General features: G+C 35.5%; 1 protein-coding gene across 24 annotated transcripts in view; it reads left to right on the top strand.

Moving 5' to 3' along the window:
• The window catches only part of EPHA6 (EPH receptor A6), an 887,621-nt gene that overhangs the window by 561,945 nt on the left and 307,397 nt on the right, over window positions 1-18,279 (top strand). For 20 of the 24 annotated variants that reach the window (XR_013372579.1, XR_013372578.1, XM_077884567.1 and 17 more), the window contains one exon: window positions 998-1,054. The exons of the other annotated variants lie outside the window; for them this stretch is intronic. Coding sequence is in view for 18 of the 20 variants with exons in the window: in XM_077884567.1 (XP_077740693.1) it covers window positions 998-1,054 (57 nt within the window). In the remaining 2 variants the exon portion in view is untranslated. The remainder of the gene's footprint in view (window positions 1-997; window positions 1,055-18,279) is intronic. 24 annotated transcript variants of the gene reach the window in all.

Here is an 18,279-nt window from a genome sequence, read left to right as displayed (position 1 = left end):
ATTGGTGCCTCAGTCTTTAACTTACGGTATTTTAAACTTTCTATTTATTTTTTACCGAAGTTTCTCTGTATTGCTAACTCATAATTAATCCACAGACATTTAAGCCATTAATTTACATCATTCTTTCAGGAACTCATGCTATTTTATTAAATTGTCCTGAAGAGCATTATTCTGTAAAACAGGAAAGAAGTTAAGCTGCTTAGAATGTGAAGTGTCTACAGACACCTGAGGTCAAACAGCATACTGTTGTCACCAGTGACCTTTTCTTGGGGAATGTAGACTATTGGAAAAGGGCCCTGGCCTGAGTGTTCAAAAATTTGAGTTTGGCTCAGATCTTAACTTTCTTAGTCCTGTTTTTTCATTTTTGTCTACTGAAATTAAATGTACATACACATTAAAAAATACTACAGGGAACAGTGTTTTTCACATTATAATTATATATAAAAATTAAGACTCTACATTGTCTTCTATCTGTGTGTGATGAGAGGGATATGGAGAAGAAAACATGTTGTTTGTCGATTATAACTAATTATAAATTGTCTCTTGCGTCCCTCCCATTCTTAGTTACTTTTTTCATACTCACAAAGTGTTCGTTTTTTTAAATTCAAGCGAATATACTTTGAACATGAAAAAGCATTACAATAATGAAGAAAGTCAAATATGTTGCCAAAAAATTCTATTTCATATTTACTTACTAACAAAACAGAACCCACATAATGAGGGAATTGTTAAAAAAAATAAAAGACAATTTAGGTGTTACAAACATTTTATTTAATACTTCATGAGGTGGATGGTCTCAGAGAACTGCAAAATGGGGCAGAAGGCAGGAAGCTTTTATAGGTTAAAAATAAACAGAGAAGAGAAAAATTGAAAATAGCTGATTGACTGAGGCCACATATTTAATCTTATTTGGGACAAGAAGGAAGGAAAGAAGTATAGAGTTGGCTTGGCGTTTGGGGACTGGCTGACTGGATATACTGTATTTTTGGCCCAACAGAGTTTACGTCAACAGGGATACCGAAGTCGTATTTGGTTTGCTGATGTGACACTTCAGGTAGGAGCCTCCATCTTGGGCCTAGAAAGTTATTTAAGCAAAACTAAGACATTATCTGCTTCCACACCCTCAGTCCCCACCTCAAAAATCGGCAAAGCCTCTTGCAGTCACAAGATACCAGAAATCCCATTGAATATCAAACATGCCCTTTCCTCATCTCTACTCTTCCCTTCTCTCTTTACCCTTTTTGTTCACATCCTTAATTCTTTGTCTCCTTTTGTCATCTGCCCTAGGCACTTCTCTTTCACCTCTTCCTTGGTCTTTTATTGTATTTCTCAAAGTTAGTCTTTTTTTTTAAAGATTTTATTTTATTTATTTATGAGAAATAGAAACAGAGACATAGGCAGAGAGAGAAACTAGCTCATCACAAGGAGCCTGATGTGGGACTTGATCCCGGGTCCCTAGATCACACCCTGAGCCAAAGGCAGACGCTCAACCACTGAGCCACCCAGGCGTCCCAATTAGTCTTTTTTTTTTTTTCTTTTTTAAGATGTATTTATTTATCTGGGAGAGAAAGAGCACAAGCAGGAGGGGCAGAGAGAATCTCCAGCAGACTCCGTGCGAGTGTGGAGCCTGACCCAGGGGTCGATCTCACAACCTCGAGATCAGGACCCAAACCGAAACCAAGAGTCAGATGCTTGACCGACTGAGCCAAAGTCAGTCTTGATTAGACTCATTCATGTATGTGTCTGACTCTTGCACAAGTTTGTGAGCCCCTCAAGAGAGGAGGCCATTTCTTGCTTGGCTTTGTCACCCAATGCTCAGTCAGTGCCTAACATGGAAACAGCTTGCTCTCAGTCTATTCTGAAGAGGTTAGTAAAAATCTTCTCCTTCAGAACTCATTCCTAGGAATTTGAGAAAAGACACCCAGCCACTGTGAGATTACTCCAGCAATTTAAAAAAACACAAAGAAAGCAAGCCTCCAGAACTCCCTGTTTCTACCTATTCATTACAAAGACCCATACACATACCTCCATCAGCTAAAAGGATGTTCTGTTAATAAGTAGAATGTAAGCCCTGGAGGGCAAGAATTTCCTCTCTCCTTTCACATCCCCAGCACTCCAAAAGGCACACAGTTAATAATTCATGGACAACAATATTTGGCTAGTTACATGCTAGGTACTTTTAAAAGTGTGTTTCGTGGATTGAATAATTCAATCCAAATAACAGTGCTTTGGGATAAATACTATTAGTCTTCCCATTCTACAGATGAGGGAACGAAAGTACAGCGGTGGTCTGTAACTTCATCAAAATCACACAGCCAGTAAGTGGTTGTTAATGCTGGCCTTGGTACGTACATCACAATTGGATGTCTCAAAAAAGTCAATGCTTTCTGCTGATACTGATTTTCTGGGCTCCCGGAGGCCAAACACTTCATTACTCTCCAATGCCCATTTTGCATCTGTAAAATGGCAGCGATAAAACATACCTATTTCACCAGGGTGCTGTACAACTCCACTAATTACCAACTGGTAGCTCATTTTGCAAACATGAATCCCCCATAACAGTTCATTATTCTTACATCCAGTATTTAAAGACACTGGCAACTGGTAAAGTCTTTTCCTTAAAGTTCTCTTCTTAATTTTTATCACAGTCAGCACTTTTTAGATTTTTGTTCAAGAGGACTCATCATGAGAAAGGAAGCATTTCTTATATCTACATGGTTAGTAATTATCTACATAAAATACTGGATTAATATCCTGCCATTATTTCACCTAGTTTACCCCTGAAGTACCTATTAGTTTTGTATACAATTATATAATTTTGTGTCATGAGAACAGTGTATTTAAAACAAAAAAAGGTGAGGAGAATGGTAGGAAACTTTGGATTATGTTATTTTCATCTCTCAGGGGTGATTTAAGGCAGCCTCTTTTGAGAGAAGTTTGCATTCATGATGTCCTTTGTGAAGTCACATACTTAATACCAAACTTAATAGAAGCCTCTTTCTTTCTCCTCTCTTATTCAACTTTCTCAAGATAGTTTTTTCCCAGATAACAATTCAATACATATTGCTCTTTTTCCCTAAAGATATATAATCAGTAAATCTGTGTCTTTATTTGATTAAAAATACATGAAGAAGAAATTATTGAAGAAATAGTCAACTGAAGAAAGAAAACAAAATCTTCCTTTTTTTATGAAATGCTCAGTATACATTCCTCATTTTCTTTTGTTATATTTCCTTCACGTTGGTATTTGCCCAAGGGAAAAAGAGAATTTCCTCTTCACTCCCATGAATACTACTCTTACCTTAATGTACTCATCAGACACAGAAACATATCACCTTCATTCTTTGCAGCCTCCTTCCCTGGTGGCCTTCTCTAACTTGTACATTTTGCAATCTAAATGTGAACTTGCGTGTTAACCTAAATGTGGTTATTATATAGGAACTAAGAAAAATGTGATTGAGGAGGGCATTGCAGGTTATGGTTCTTTTGATTGAAGGTGAGTTGTTGGTATGGGGAGTGGGACAAGGATTCACATTGGAAACAAGCTCCCTGGGAATGCTAGCAGTACTGCTCCAAGGACCATGCTTTGAGTTGTACGTCTCTAGAAGCCCTGACTCTCCCTTACTCCACTTTATCCAGTGTGGAGAGAGGGAAGATGATCACAACCCTCTAAACATACTCGTGGACTTAAACACTGCACCATTGTTAGAGGCTAAGACCTCTATAGATGCTGTATGATGCGTATGATATTAGAACCTTGGGGAACCGAGGTGGCTCAGCGGTTTAGCCCTGCCTTCAGTCTAGGGCATGATCCTGGAGACCCAGGATCGAGTCCCACCTCAGGTTCCCTGCATGGAGCCTGCTTCTCCCTCTGCCTGTGTCTCTGCCTCTCTCTCTCTCTGTGTCTCTCATGAATAAATAAATTTTTTAAAAAGAGCCTAGTATATTAGTTTGAAGCAAAATGCAATAAATAAGGGACCAAATCAGTTTCAGATAAAATTGAGTGCTTCTACTGGAATCAGCAAATTCCTGAGCTGCTAAAGTTGTGGGTTCTTTTTTCTTCCTTTCTTTTTCATAACCCCTGTTTGTTGCGATGTCCACCACAGAGAAATTGGATATGAGCATTTGGTACTAATTAAAACAACATTACCTGATAGAAAATGGACAACAAGGGAATTTCCTGATACAAACACTCATTATGGAGATTTCATAGCCAATATCCATGTTATGTAGCAAACACCACACTGCATAGAAGCCTGTCTAGCTGAGTGAGCCCAGGGAGTCCCACTGTGCCTGGAGCAGAGATTCTCGTGATAGCGAACCTGGGACTGGTGCCAGCACTGCATCAAAAGCAGCATCTGTATGGTTTACACACATCAAAATAGAAAGAAATTTAAAGAATATTTACGCTCTTTCATCAAGCATGGAGTCTGCATGCACGTGAAAATTACAAGTGTCTGCTAACTATTCTAGCTTTAAGTTCTCTCCATTTTCATAAGTGTTATACTATCGTTATCTTTTGTTTGCTTTGGAAAAATGAATTCATTTGAAATGATAGAAGCTGAGCTTAGTATGTCAAAGGCTTGGTACATTCAAAAAAAGGAAAAAATTAAGTGGGGAGAACTAAGCAGTCTATACTTCATTCAAAACTTCATAATAGCTGAGTGAAGTAAGTCAGTCGGAGAAGGACAAACATTATATGTTCTCATTCATTTGGGGAATATAAATAATAGTGAAAGGGAAAATAAGGGAAGGGAGAAGAAATGTGTGGGAAATATCAGAAAGGGAGACAGAACGTAAAGACTGCTAACTCTGGGAAACGAACTAGGGGTGGTAGAAGGGGAGGAGGGCGGGGGGTGGGAGTGAATGGGTGACGGGCACTGGGTGTTATTCTGTATGTTAGTAAATTGAACACCAATAAAAAAATAAATTAAAAAAAAAAAAAAAAAAAAACTTCATAATACACCTCAATCTATAGACTTAAATGAAGGTTATAAACATAATGAGTGTCAAAATTTACATTCTGTTTCCAAGAACAATAAAGCAATACTCCCTCCATCTTAATCTTACTCAAAAGGCCTTAGAATTTTTTTTTTTTTTTTTTGGTGAAATACAGTTGCCAGAAGTGCAACCCCAGCCCTGATGTTCTATGTAGGACCAGATAAGGCTGCACATTCATTAACCACGCTTCTGTCAACTTGCTGTATTATATTTCAATCAGCTCTTAGTCCCACAACATTTCAATTCAATTTCACGTCCTAACATCAGAGTCAGTTGCTTTGACATTCTGGTTGTCCTTTTCTTAAACTGCTTCCTCCTCACTTTCCTGAACTCCCTTTCTTTTTTGATGAGGTTAGGGTAAAGTAAGTTGTTTTCCAATTCAGAAATCCCATGACTGCATAAGCTTATTATTTTTATCGTGTCTTGTCTTGCTAGGTGATAGTAGATAAGCAAGTAAGAGTAATAGAAGAATGAGAGATTCGATGCCTCCAAGAAAAATATGAAATATTTTTTAAAATTACAGAAATGTATGTCAAAACCTTAAAGATGAAAAAAAATCACCCAATCTCTTCAACAATCTCTATATTTTACAACTAAGTTTTTGCATTTCTAAGAAAAAAATATGGCTATTTTAAAATGATTAATTACATAAATTTCTACCTCCTCTTAAAAGTTATTGTTAAGAGAGAAGAAATAATGCAGTATAATATATGGCTTGGGTAGAGGTTATAGAACCCACCATAATATCAAATTATCAGAGGAACACAAATGTCCCTTTGAGTGTGGAGGGGAGGTAGTGAGAAGGAATACTAGCAACTATTCTGGGTAAAATATTTGGTCTAATGTCTACCAAAAATCAGCATAGTCTTGGAGTATGCAAAATTAGTATTTTTCTATTATCTTTTCATTCCTTCAGAAAATTCTTTCTGGGGAATAACAAGGACACAAATTCAAACTTCCTCTAAATTTTTGATATGGTTTGATGAAAATCAGACAAAAATCTCACTGACTGACACCAATTTTTCTAATGTAATGTCGCCTTGAGTTCATATTTCATTCAGCTTTCAAAGAACTACTCTTCCATTAGTGGAAAATGTAAATATAATGTTACTACTCTTGAAAGTTAAATATACAAGTCAGACATCTAACTTTCCATCCTAAAATGATGAAAGAGTAAATACTGTTATATAATGCCTGTAGGTAAATCTTGCCTGATTACCTAATATAAATTTCAAGCTAAGAGCTGCAATTATATTGTGTTATCTAATACTTAACAAGTTTTTCCTTGATCACTGGCCTTATTAAAATGTTGACTGAATCATATTCCCTGGGGAAGAATGTAAGATTTGCTTATTTTAAATGCAGTTAAAAATACAACCATATTTTTGCCTGTTCTTTAAACAATTACAGCGTGGAGCTAGAAGTACAAACATAATTACCAATTCATAAATTTATCCTTTTCTTCTGATACTCTACTGCTACTCTCTTTCATCCAGAACTTTATATAAGAAAATCTATGTTGAATAGATGCATTTATTTCTTCTGAGGATTTTGAAACCTGTAATTATGTGAAAAATCAAGTTATCTTGAGACATTTCCTATAAAAGATGGGATGGTAGTTTACAGAGTTCATTGTTTGGCCCCATTTTCCTTGAGGGATTTATTTAGGAAATGCTACTAGAGGAAAATATGTACCATACAGAGGGTAAAGAATAGCAACTTTTCTTGGTGCCAGTCAGGAATTTGGTAGGGTTTTCTCCCTAACAATAGCTCACTTCAATGAATACTTTTGTGAAAGGCATGCATGTGTTTTCAAACTGTGTATTTTTAAGCATCATTTTTTTAGGCTCTGTAGGTTTCAAAAGATTGTAATATTATATGGAAAATTCAACCATTTTATAAAAATTTTCTGTAAGAAATATGTGAGCTGCTCTGTGCCTCTGCTGCCTGACTTGATTTGCAGATTTTTTTTTTTATTGCCAGAGGGTAAGTCTAACATTCAAGATTTGTTTGTTTTCCTAGAGTTAGAAAACCAGCCCTTATTTACTGCAAGATAATTTGATTTCTGTTGGATAAATTAGAAAAATCAAAAAGAGTTGAAAGCTAAAATGTTTGTACATTTCTGATCTTTGAAACTGCTTTTCCAATCTTGACTAAGGTAGAGAACAAAGTCTTGGTGTTAATAACTAAACTGGATTATTAAAAAAATAAAAATAGTACTTACATTTACTGAATGCACTACCTATATTAACTCATTTTATGACCTGTTTATTAGCTGCTAGCTAATGACAAATACCTACCTACTTCATGAGTACAACTTAGGTTTTAGCCTCCAATTGGCAACTTAGTAAGAAACTGTAATAAAAGTATATTTAGATATTGATAAAACATTAAAAGTGACTAGACTATTGTTTATCTAATTTTTCTTCTATTCCTTATTTAATTTTGGTGTCTCTTTGGTCAATTAATCCTGATATTTGTGACATAAAATATTTGACTCACAAAAGCAAAAATGCACTATAATTTAAAATCATAAAGCAATTGAAATGAAACTGAACTGAGTATTTCTACTACAACTCTGCCTCTAACTAGTTGTAGACCTTGGGTAAGCCCTTAAACTCTTCAATTTCCCTCAGTCAAATTGAAAATGGCCTTAAATTATTATTTTAAAGCTCCCAGGGTGCTAGATGGCTCAGTCAGTTAAGCATCTGCCTTTGGCTTAGGTCAGGATCTCTGAGTCCTGGAATCAGGTCCTGCATGGGGCTCCCTGCTCAGTGGGGAGTCTGCTTCTCCCTCTCCGTCTACTGCTCTCCCTGCTTGTGCTCTTTCTATCAAATAAAGAAATAAAATATTTTTAAAAGAAAAATAAAACTCCCTTTCAGCTCTTGACAATCAAAGGACACAATGCTCTATCTACCCATAGTGGTTTTTGACACACCTGCGTTAGAATTCAGGCTTTGACACTAATTAACTGTATGACCATAGCAATTATTATTTTTTCCTAAACTTGAATTTCCTCATCTGCTGGGAGACAAATGGTAACAACAAATAAGCTATTATTAGGAATAGATTAAATGATACTTTTAAATTATAAACAATCTTACTACTCAGAAAGAACAAGCATTCAACCTTATTATGTATAGTAGCATAACCTACTAACATTGGCATTAGTTAAAATATTGGTACCAGTTTGGGTTTTATATGGTTTCAGTCCCTGCTCTAAGGTGCTTTACATTTTTGCCATCCAAACAGAATGACATCTTATCCAAACTGCACCAAAAGGATTATTCTATTCTATAGATGATATGGTAATAAGCCAAACAGGTATAAAGAGGGTAACTAATACACTATGTAGTAAACTACAGAGCAGAACCAGTTCCTACACTTAAAAAATACCATCCACATTAATGTTAACCAGTTCATGCTATCCCATAATATTATTGTATTGTCACTGAAGAAGTTTTAATATAAGCATATGATAACATTTTAATTTGGAAATCTCAAAATAAATTTCTTAACGTGAATTTACATAGTTTTGAACTGTAAAACATTTAACATTAAATAAGAAACAAAAAAATTTCTTACAAATTACATATAAATGTACAGTAATATGGCCATACACATAGAAAAATAGTTTTATTATTATTGTGCTTTCCCAATATATATTAAATATATTGATGACAACATGAGCTATATTTAGCTTTGATATAGGATTTTTGCTCTTCTGGTTAAGGTAAATTTTTTACATATGAGGACAATTCTTTAAGCATAAAGTTCTGCTTATTTTGGCAGATTTTATTATTCCATTACTATCTCATTGGGGTAAATTATTTTATTGTGCCCACCTTTTCATGTCTTCCCTCATGGTTCTCATTTCTTCCTTGTCTTTCTTCTTACTCCATAAAGGCCAAAGTAGGTAATGCAGAGGATACATCACAGCCAAACAGTCTCTTTCCCTCGCTACCATCCTTGCAAAAGCAGTCTTCTCTATTTATTAATCACTTAGGAAAATAGACATATATCAAAAAGTAAGCAATATTGTGGTAAAAAGAGTCATTTGCAAAGGGATTTCCAAACTGAAAGTGTGAAAATCATCTTCTTAGAATTATAGAATTTAAAAATATGCATGGTCAATAGGGCAAATTTAATCTAACTCTGATGTATATTAGCATGCTAGACCCAGAATGATTGTGGCTCCCGTGACATTGGCCAAGACCACAATACAGGTATCCTGAATGCATGGCCAGCTCTTTTCTGATAATTTATATTGTCTCTTCTTAGAAAACACCCCCACTTTAAGATGCTACTAAATAGGCTACCCTTATTGGGATGGATACTGAACATTAACCTCATCTAAAGATCAATTGTATTAGTTTTCTGTTACTGTATAACAAATTACCCAAACACTTAGCAGCTTGAAATAATGAATGTGTGTTATCTCACAAAGTATCCAAGAATCAGAAATCCAAGAGTGGCTCTGCTGCCTGTTCTGGCCCAAGGTCTTCCATGAGGTTGTAGTCAAGCTATTTTGGGCTGCAGTCAGTGAAACTGAGGCTAGGGATCCTTTTTTCAAGTTCGGTTTTGTGAGAGGAAACTTCATCTTCCCATCAAGTGGGCTTGGTCACAAATAAAAAAGAATACAAATCTTTTATAACCTAATCTTAGCAGTTATTGTCTTCTCTGTCATATTCTACCGGTCAAACAGACCAATCCTGGGATTGCATTATGGTATAAATACTAGAAGGAAGGGGATCGGTCAATCTTAGAAGTTGGCCACTATACGTCTTCTTGGAGGGAACTCTGGTGCTTTAATTTGGCTTCAACAGAAAATTGTCTGTGAGGAAATGCTATATAACTATTCTGAAATACCCATGGCTTTAAAACATATTCTGGATAGTTCAATGATATGGCCATTTCATTTTTTAGAATTTTCTTAGAATATTGCACTATATGCTGTCCAAAATTCAATATACAATAGCTTCGTACATAGAACAGATCTCTTTTTTTCAAATAACTCAGTTGTGTCATTTAAATAGCCCGTGTAGTTATTTTTCTTTCTCTAAAATAAAAGTAAAATAAAAAACCTAACTACATTTCCAAGATTTTTTATTTATCCTCTGCATAAGCCTCATGATGAAGCTTAAGCAGAACAACTTATACCTTCAGCTTTACATTCAGCTATAATTAAGGACTTATGTTGCTTTGACTCTTGTAAGACCTTAACAATTTCTGATAGTTCATGTAGACCAGATCCCATGAAAGCACAAATCCCCTGCCTTACAAAAGAATAAAGCTGCCCTTAGAAACAATAGTCTTCTCTCACTATATAAATACTCCTGGGTAGTAAAGATATATAAGAAAGTAATTAATATTTTGTGAATAATTAAAAATTTAATTTATGAAAGAGATCTCTAAACTTGATTTTATGAACCAACACAGTGACTTCTTAGGTCATTAGATATAATAAAATATTTGAACTTTTCCCCCATCAGTATTAATTAAAATATCAAAAAATATTTCAAGTCCTGTACCATATAGTTTTATAAGGGGCCACAGAAAGATTAATAGTTCAATTCATAGTATAGAAAAGCCTAGGCAAAAGAATTACAGGAATCTATGTGTTTGTACGTGTGTGTGTGTGTGTGTGTGTGTATGTGTGTAAATATAAAAGTAAATCAAGAAAGGTCATTTCCCAAGAAATTTATATCTAGATATGTATTACCCAGTATAGTCAAATAAGTGTCTTAATAAAGGCAAGGCTGAAAACTGAGGCATTTCTCTGCTTCAAACAATCCTCTAAACTCTGATATTTGGCTAATCTTTTCTAATTGTTAATCAGTACATCTTTTTCCAAAGAAATTGTGAGAAAATGCCATACTTTCTTAATTTAGAAAGATACTTAACATCCTCAAGAAATGCATCAGACCTCTAAAATTTAGAGAAAAAAAATAATTACTACAAAAGTGCTCTGGGAGTTAAACTATTACAGCAAAACTCTTTTAGCTTATTCCCGCATAGTAAGCGATGTGTAGTAAGCTGCTTCATTTCCCGGCTCTGCTATTATTATCCTGATTCCTCAGGGGAAGGCTTAAGTGTCTTAGATTCTCAAATGAGGGGGAAAAAACCTAAGTCTGTTATCTGCTTCAAATAAGTAGAAATAATTATGAGGCTTCTCTGACCAGATATAATTTTTTCCTTGGAGAATAAAGCAAGGCCCCTTGCAACAGCCATTATTAATGACACTGATATAATTACTATTTGAAAAAAAGGAAATCTGCCCAGAAAAATCAATTATAAACCACCAAATGTTCCTTGGACTTTTTCAGAGAGGTTCTCTGCCTATTGTCCCTCATGACCTCTCCATTAAGAGAATGGTTGGCTCTACTCCTAATGGTTGCCTTCAATTATTTACAGGGGATCTCTAAGCTTTTGTATTTCATATTAAAATGGCCTGGAGAGCATGTCCTGATTGTCTTTCTTGCAGAACAGAAGAGTCACTCTGGGAAAAGCAGTAATCCAGGTGGCTTTACTCTAAAAAGGTGACTCAGAATCCTCTCCAATTAGCACCGTTTGTCGTACGAACATCAGTTCTCATAAAGTGAAGCAAACAATGTGTGATGATGTAATTGAAAAGTCACAGAAAAAAAATGGTTAAAATAGTCATAAGGAGTAGTTATCTGTAATCTAAGGAAAACCTGGGTTTGTGTGTCAGTGTTTATCAACTCCTTTGTTTTTAACTAGTCACATTCTACTTCCCTCAGTGTCAGCCCAGGGTGTCCTATGACCATCATCCAGTATTAATGAGTCCCCCGATGTGACCAGTGTGTTGTGACTCTGTCTTATCCATTCCTTGACACCTTGAAGTTTATAAAAATTTCAAGAAGAAAATAAAGCTGAAGGCACAATTTGAAATAGACAAATTGTAGAAAATGATATGGAATATACCCCAGGCATGATACATGTGAGGTCAGGATATGACTTTGTGAAAGAGCCAAGAAACTCAAACTTGTTCATCTGTAATGATCACCAACTTGATCATATACATCTTTTAATTACAGAATCCTACTATGTTCTTCCACAAAGGCTATAGCAGGAAGTATTTGTTTGTTTTACTAGATGAATTTATTTAGGAAGTGGTCTTTGGATTGAATAAGATTGGGACTTGTAGGAAATTCATTTAAGGTGTTCCTTTGTAGTGGACCACAAAAAGACACTTTAAAACATATTCACATTCTCTGGTCGCTATCCCTTGTTAAATTAGATAACTGGAAACAAAGTGTCTGCAGTGTGATGACATAATACTGTACATAGAAAACCCAAAAGACTCCACCCCAAGATTGCTAGAACTCATACAGCAAATCAGCAATATGGCAGGATACAAAATCAATGTGCAGAATTCAGTGGCATTTCTATACCCTAACAGTGAGACTGAAGAAAGAGAAATTAAGGAATCAATCCCATTTACAATTGTACCCAAAAGCATAAGATCCCTAGGAATAAACCTAACCAAAGAGGTAAAGGATCTATATACCCTAAAAACAACAGAATACTTCTGAAAGAAATTGAGGAAGACACAAAAAGATGGAAAAATATTCCATGCTCATGGATTGGCAGAATTAATATTATGAAAATATCCATGATACCCAGGGTAATTTACACATTCAATGCAATCCCTATCAAAATACCATGGACTTTCTTCACAGAGATGGAAGAAATAATCTTAAGATTTCTGTAGAATCAGACAAGACCTCGAATAGCTAGGGGAATGTTGAAAAAGAAAACAGAGCCGGGGGGCATCACAATGCCACATGTCAAGTTGTACTACAAGGCTGTGATCATCAAGACAGTGTGGTCCTGGCACAAAAACAGACACATAGATCAATGGAACAGAATAGAGAACCCAGAAATGGGCTCTCAACTCCATGGTCAACTAATATTCGACAAAGCAGGAAAGACTATCCACTGGAAAAAGGACAGTCTCTTCAATAAATGGTGCTGGGTAAATTGGACAGCCACATGCAGAAGAATGAAACTAGACCATTCACTTACACCATACACAAAGATAAACTCAAAATGGTTAAAAGATCTAAATGTGAGACAAGAATCCATCAAAATCCTAGAGGAGAACACAGGCAACACCCTTTTTGAATTTGGCCACAGCAACTTCCTGCAAGATACATCTATGAAGGCAAGGGAAACAAAAGCAAAAATGAACTATTGGGGCTTCATCAAGATAAAAAGCTTCTGCACAGCAAAAGAAACAGTCCAAAAAACTAAAAGACAATGTACAGAATGGGAGAAGGTATTTGCAAGTGACCTATCTGATAAAGGCTAGTATGCAAGATCTATAAAGAACTTATTAAACTTAACACCCAAGGAACAAACAATCCAATCATGAAATGGGCAGAAGACACGAACAGACATTCCTCCAAAGAAGACATAGACATGGCCAACAAGCACATGAGAAAATGCTCCGCATCACTGGCCATCAGGGAAATACAAATCAAAACCACAATGAGATACCACCTCACACCAGTGAGAATGGTGAAAATTAACAAGACAGGAAACAACAGATATTGGAGAGGATGTGGAGAAAGGGGAACCCTCTTGCACTGTTGGTGAGAATGTGAACTGGTGCAGCCACTTTGGAAAACTGTGTGGAGGTTCCTCAAAGAGTTAAAAATAGACCTGCCCTACAACCCAGCAATTGCACTGTTGGGGATTTACCCCAAAGATACAGATGCAGTGAAACGGCAGGACACCTGCACCCCGATGTTTATAGCAGCAATGTCCACAATAGCCAAACTGTGGAAAGAGCCTCGGTGTCCATCGAAAGATGAATGGATAAAGAAGCTGTGGTCTATGTATACAATGGAATATTCCTCAGCCATTAGAAACGACAATACTCACCATTTGCTTCGACGTGGATGGAACTGGAGGGTATTATGCTGAGTGAAATAAGTCAATCGGAGAAGAACAAACATTACATGGCCTCATTCATTTGGGGAATATAAAAAATAGTAAAAGGGAATAAAGGGGAAAGGAGAGAAAATGAGTGGGAAATATCAGAGATGGTGATAGAACATGAAAGACTCCTAACTCTGGGAAACGAACAAGGGGTGGTGGAAGGGAGGTTGGCGGGGGAATGAGGTGACTGGGTGATGGGCATTGAGGGGGGCACTTGACAGGATGAGCACTGGGTGATATGCTATATGTTGGCAAATTGAACTCCAATAAAAATATATAAAAAACAAAACAAAGTGTCTGCAGTGCAATATATAAACCCATGTTCTGCCTTCAAAACAATGTTGGTTGACATTATTGTCTACTGATTTATTCAAGTCTTTATTTTTTTAATTTTTTTATTTATGATAGTCACACAGAGAGAGAGAGAGAGAGAGAGAGAGGCAGAGACACAGGCAGAGGGAGAAGCAGGCTCCATGCACCGGGAGCCCGATGTGGGATTCGATCCCGGGTCTCCAGGATCGCGCCCTGGGCCAAAGGCAGGCGCTAAACCGCTGCGCCACCCAGGGATTCCAATAGTCTTTATTTTTAAAAGCACTCATATTTTGCTACTTGAGTGATATTTGAGGAAAAAAACAAATTTGGTAACTTTAGTGTCATATAGTATTGTCAAAAAATAAAATATATTTCTCAATGCTATTTAATTGCCAGAACTTTGAACCCAACTTTTGGCCCAAGTATTGTAATCTGCAGAATACAGATATCTAAAATATCTACTCCTTTTTATTCTTACAAATGAACACTTTACCTTGTATTAATATTTTTTTAATATAGGACAAAGGGAAGAACAAAGACAGGAATGGAAAGAAGAAACTAAAATATATTTAATGCCCCTGAGCTACATGTTTTTCCCTTCCAGAAAATCCAGAATCCCTTCCTTCACACCACGCTGTACTCTGATCATTAAATCTAAGACTCTTTTGCAGTTTAAAGTTATATTAGAGTTTAGAATTAAGTGAATTTCTGTAATAAAAGTCCCTTGTGGATATAACTTTAAATAATTAAAGAGATAAAACATTTTCATTTTTGGCTTAGGTACTGGCCCACAACAGGGAGACACTTAATATTAGCAGTTGTGGCAAAATGGGAGGACAAAAGCATTCTAGGAAAGAGAATACTTTTGTGAAAACCCAAGACAGAAAAGAAACCCAAGGAAGTTGTCAAATTCAAGGAAGAGACAGTTTACTAGGCTTGAATACAGTAAGGGGGGAAGAGGAGAGAGGCTGCAACAGTACAGAAGCAATGCAAGTCCCCGTCCCCCTCCACCTGCTTCTCCTTCCTTCTTCGCTTCCTTCCTTCCCTACTCAACAAATAGCTATCAAATATTGACATGTGGCACTGTTTAGCAATGTAGATTCAGGCTAAGGATGATATTGAATATTTTAAGTAGTGCTTTATTATATTTGGCTAAATATGCTTAAGATATAATTAGCTGTCATTAGAAATTTCATGCCTTTCACGATTATAGAATATCTTTATGTCTTTCATTAATCCCATTTAAACTTTCAATTATTTTTACCCAATCCATCATTCCAGAAATTAATTAATTTTATATCTCTCATCCACTTATTTTCCCTTCATGCCCAAGTGAAGAAAGGTGTTTATAAATGTCTTTCTTTAAGATGTTTGCAATCATCATAATGCATTTGATTCATAAATTTTATTTCCCAAAATATTTAGTTTGGGATGAATCCAAGCAAAATATTACATTGTTTCAAAACATTTCAGGAAATGTAGATCTATGATCACATGTGTATCTTAAAACAATTATAGTTCCAAAAAAAACAATTATAGTTCCCATATATCTTCCATTGTAATTTTATTTTATTTTAAACATATATGTCAGTTACTAAGTAAAGAAGACTTTGTAGGGACAAAAGGGAATTGCAAGTTCCAAAAGCTGTGACCATGCTTGACTCCATGTGGCAGATTGTGAGTTGTGTTGAAATCATGTCTGATGTCTGATGCAGCTTTGCATCTCTAGCATTTAGTACGTGGCCAGATATAATGTAACAATTCAGTAAAAAAAGAAATAGATGATTGCATGAATGAATGATTTGTTCCTCCTAAATTTCCACTTTTTTTTCTCCTATGTTTTTCAGGATTTTATCAAAAAAAGGCTCTATGTCACTTAGCCTTGATAGAAAGTGGCTTATTGTTTTCTAGAATGATGGCCAACTATGTATTCCTAGAGGCTCTTCTTTGGAAAAATAAATAGGTATATATAAAGCACATTCTTGATAGTTATTTTGATCTCACAAAAGCTAAAGGAGAATCTTAAGTATTTGTTTTTGCCTGTCCAAAATAATAATAATCATAGTCTTAGTGTAGAGGAGAAACACACTATCAGTCTGATATGATGGGCTTTCTCAGAGAGCAGATTTCTCAGTATTCTGAAGGCACCATTATAAAAATCAGAGTATTAGGCCCCCAGCTAGGAGGGGGAACTGAGCCTGGGTTTCCTGCGCTGAGCCAAGTTGCTGGAGGAAAACTGAAGTGGTACCAAATTATCAGCAGCCTCCTGCTACTCACAGACATACAAGTAAATGCTCTCTGGAGAAAATGTAAGACTCAGTGGTACCACAGATTATGATGAGGCAATAATATCGTAATCAAAGAACACCAAGCACAAGAAAAAGCAAAAAGACATGAATAAGTCATCAGAAACAGCAACAGATTTAGAATCCCATGGACTAAATATGTCAAACCAAACCATACATAGAATGGTTATATATAGAATGTTAAAAAAAAATAGCAAGTGTGATCATGAAAATGAGAGAGAGATATGAAAAGAATAGGCAGATTAGGGGAAAAATGAACTTATAAAATGAAAATATGTGAAAAAACTCATCTGATAGATTAAACATGTATTCATTTATGATAAAAGAAGATGTTTAGTAAACTTGAAGGTGTATCTGAAATGTTACCCGGAACTCAGCCCAAAGAGACAAATTAAAACAAATTTTATAAAAGAGGAGTAAAGAGATATGAAAAATAGAGTAATAAAATCTAATATACACTGAACTGGATTCTAAGAAAAAAAAAACAAAAGGAATGGAAAGCATGCAATACTTACATGAATAACGACTATGAATTTTCTAGAACCATGAATGCACAAAGTATAACATGTTTAAAATAGGAAAAATAACTCATGTCTAGAAACTTTTTAGTAGGACTGCAGAGTATAAAGAAATAGACAAAAGGGACAATTTTTAAATTAGTTAGACTTATTTGTCATCCTGTTGACAAAGGAATGACAATTAGAATTAAAACAGACTTCTTAACACAGAAGCAGAAAGCAGAAGACTGAAGAATATTACCTTCAAATTTTTGATAGAGATCATTTGTCAACCCAGAATCATCTATGAACAAGGGTAAAATAAAGACATTGAGAGATAAACAGAAAGAGTTTGTCATCAAAAGACCTACCGTGAAGGAACGCCTAAAGAATGGCTTCAGTAAGAAGGAAAATTATTCCGAAAGGAGAATATAAGGGATCCTTGGGTGGCTCAGCAGTTTAGCGCCGCCTTCGGCCCAGGGTGGGATCCTGGGGTCCCGGGATTGAGTCCCCCATTGGGCTCCCTGCAGGGAGTCTGCTTCTCCCTCCGCCTGTGTCTCTGCCTCTCTCTCTCTCTCTCTCTCTCTGTGTCTCTCATGAATAAATAAATAAAACTTTTTAAAAAGAATATAAGAAGCTAAAAGTGAATAAATTAAATAGTAAATATACACATAAATCTTAACAAACTTTACATGTATAATAAAGTAGTAATATTTTGAGAAGAAAACTCAAATATTGGGTAAAAATAGCATTTATGGATCAAAGAAAAATCATTAAAGAAATTAATGTACTTCTAATGGAATGATAATGAAAATATTACATAGTATAAAGCTTGCCATGCAGTATAAGCAGTCCAGAAATGGAAATGCATAACAAGTTTCCATGTTATAAAATAATATATTCCCAAAGTTAATGAACTAAGTATTCTACTTATGAATTTAGCAGAAAAAAAAAAGGAATAAACCCAGGGAAAGTGGAAAGAAGGAAAAAATAACTAGGAAAATGCCAGCAAAAAGATATAGAAGAGAAGATCAACAAAACCAAAAGCTAAAAAGATGAATCAATTATATAAAACTTGAAATAGACTGGCCAGAGTAAAAGATACAAGAAACTTAAAACTAATATGAATAATAGTAGAGATAAAATGAATATTATAGGGATTGAAGGGATAATCAGTTTACCAAGATCAACTTTAT

Source organism: Canis aureus, chromosome 35 (assembly GCF_053574225.1).
Source record: "Canis aureus isolate CA01 chromosome 35, VMU_Caureus_v.1.0, whole genome shotgun sequence".
In the NCBI taxonomy this organism is placed as follows: domain Eukaryota; kingdom Metazoa; phylum Chordata; class Mammalia; order Carnivora; family Canidae; genus Canis; species Canis aureus.
This window is presented reverse-complemented; position numbering and strand designations above follow the sequence as displayed.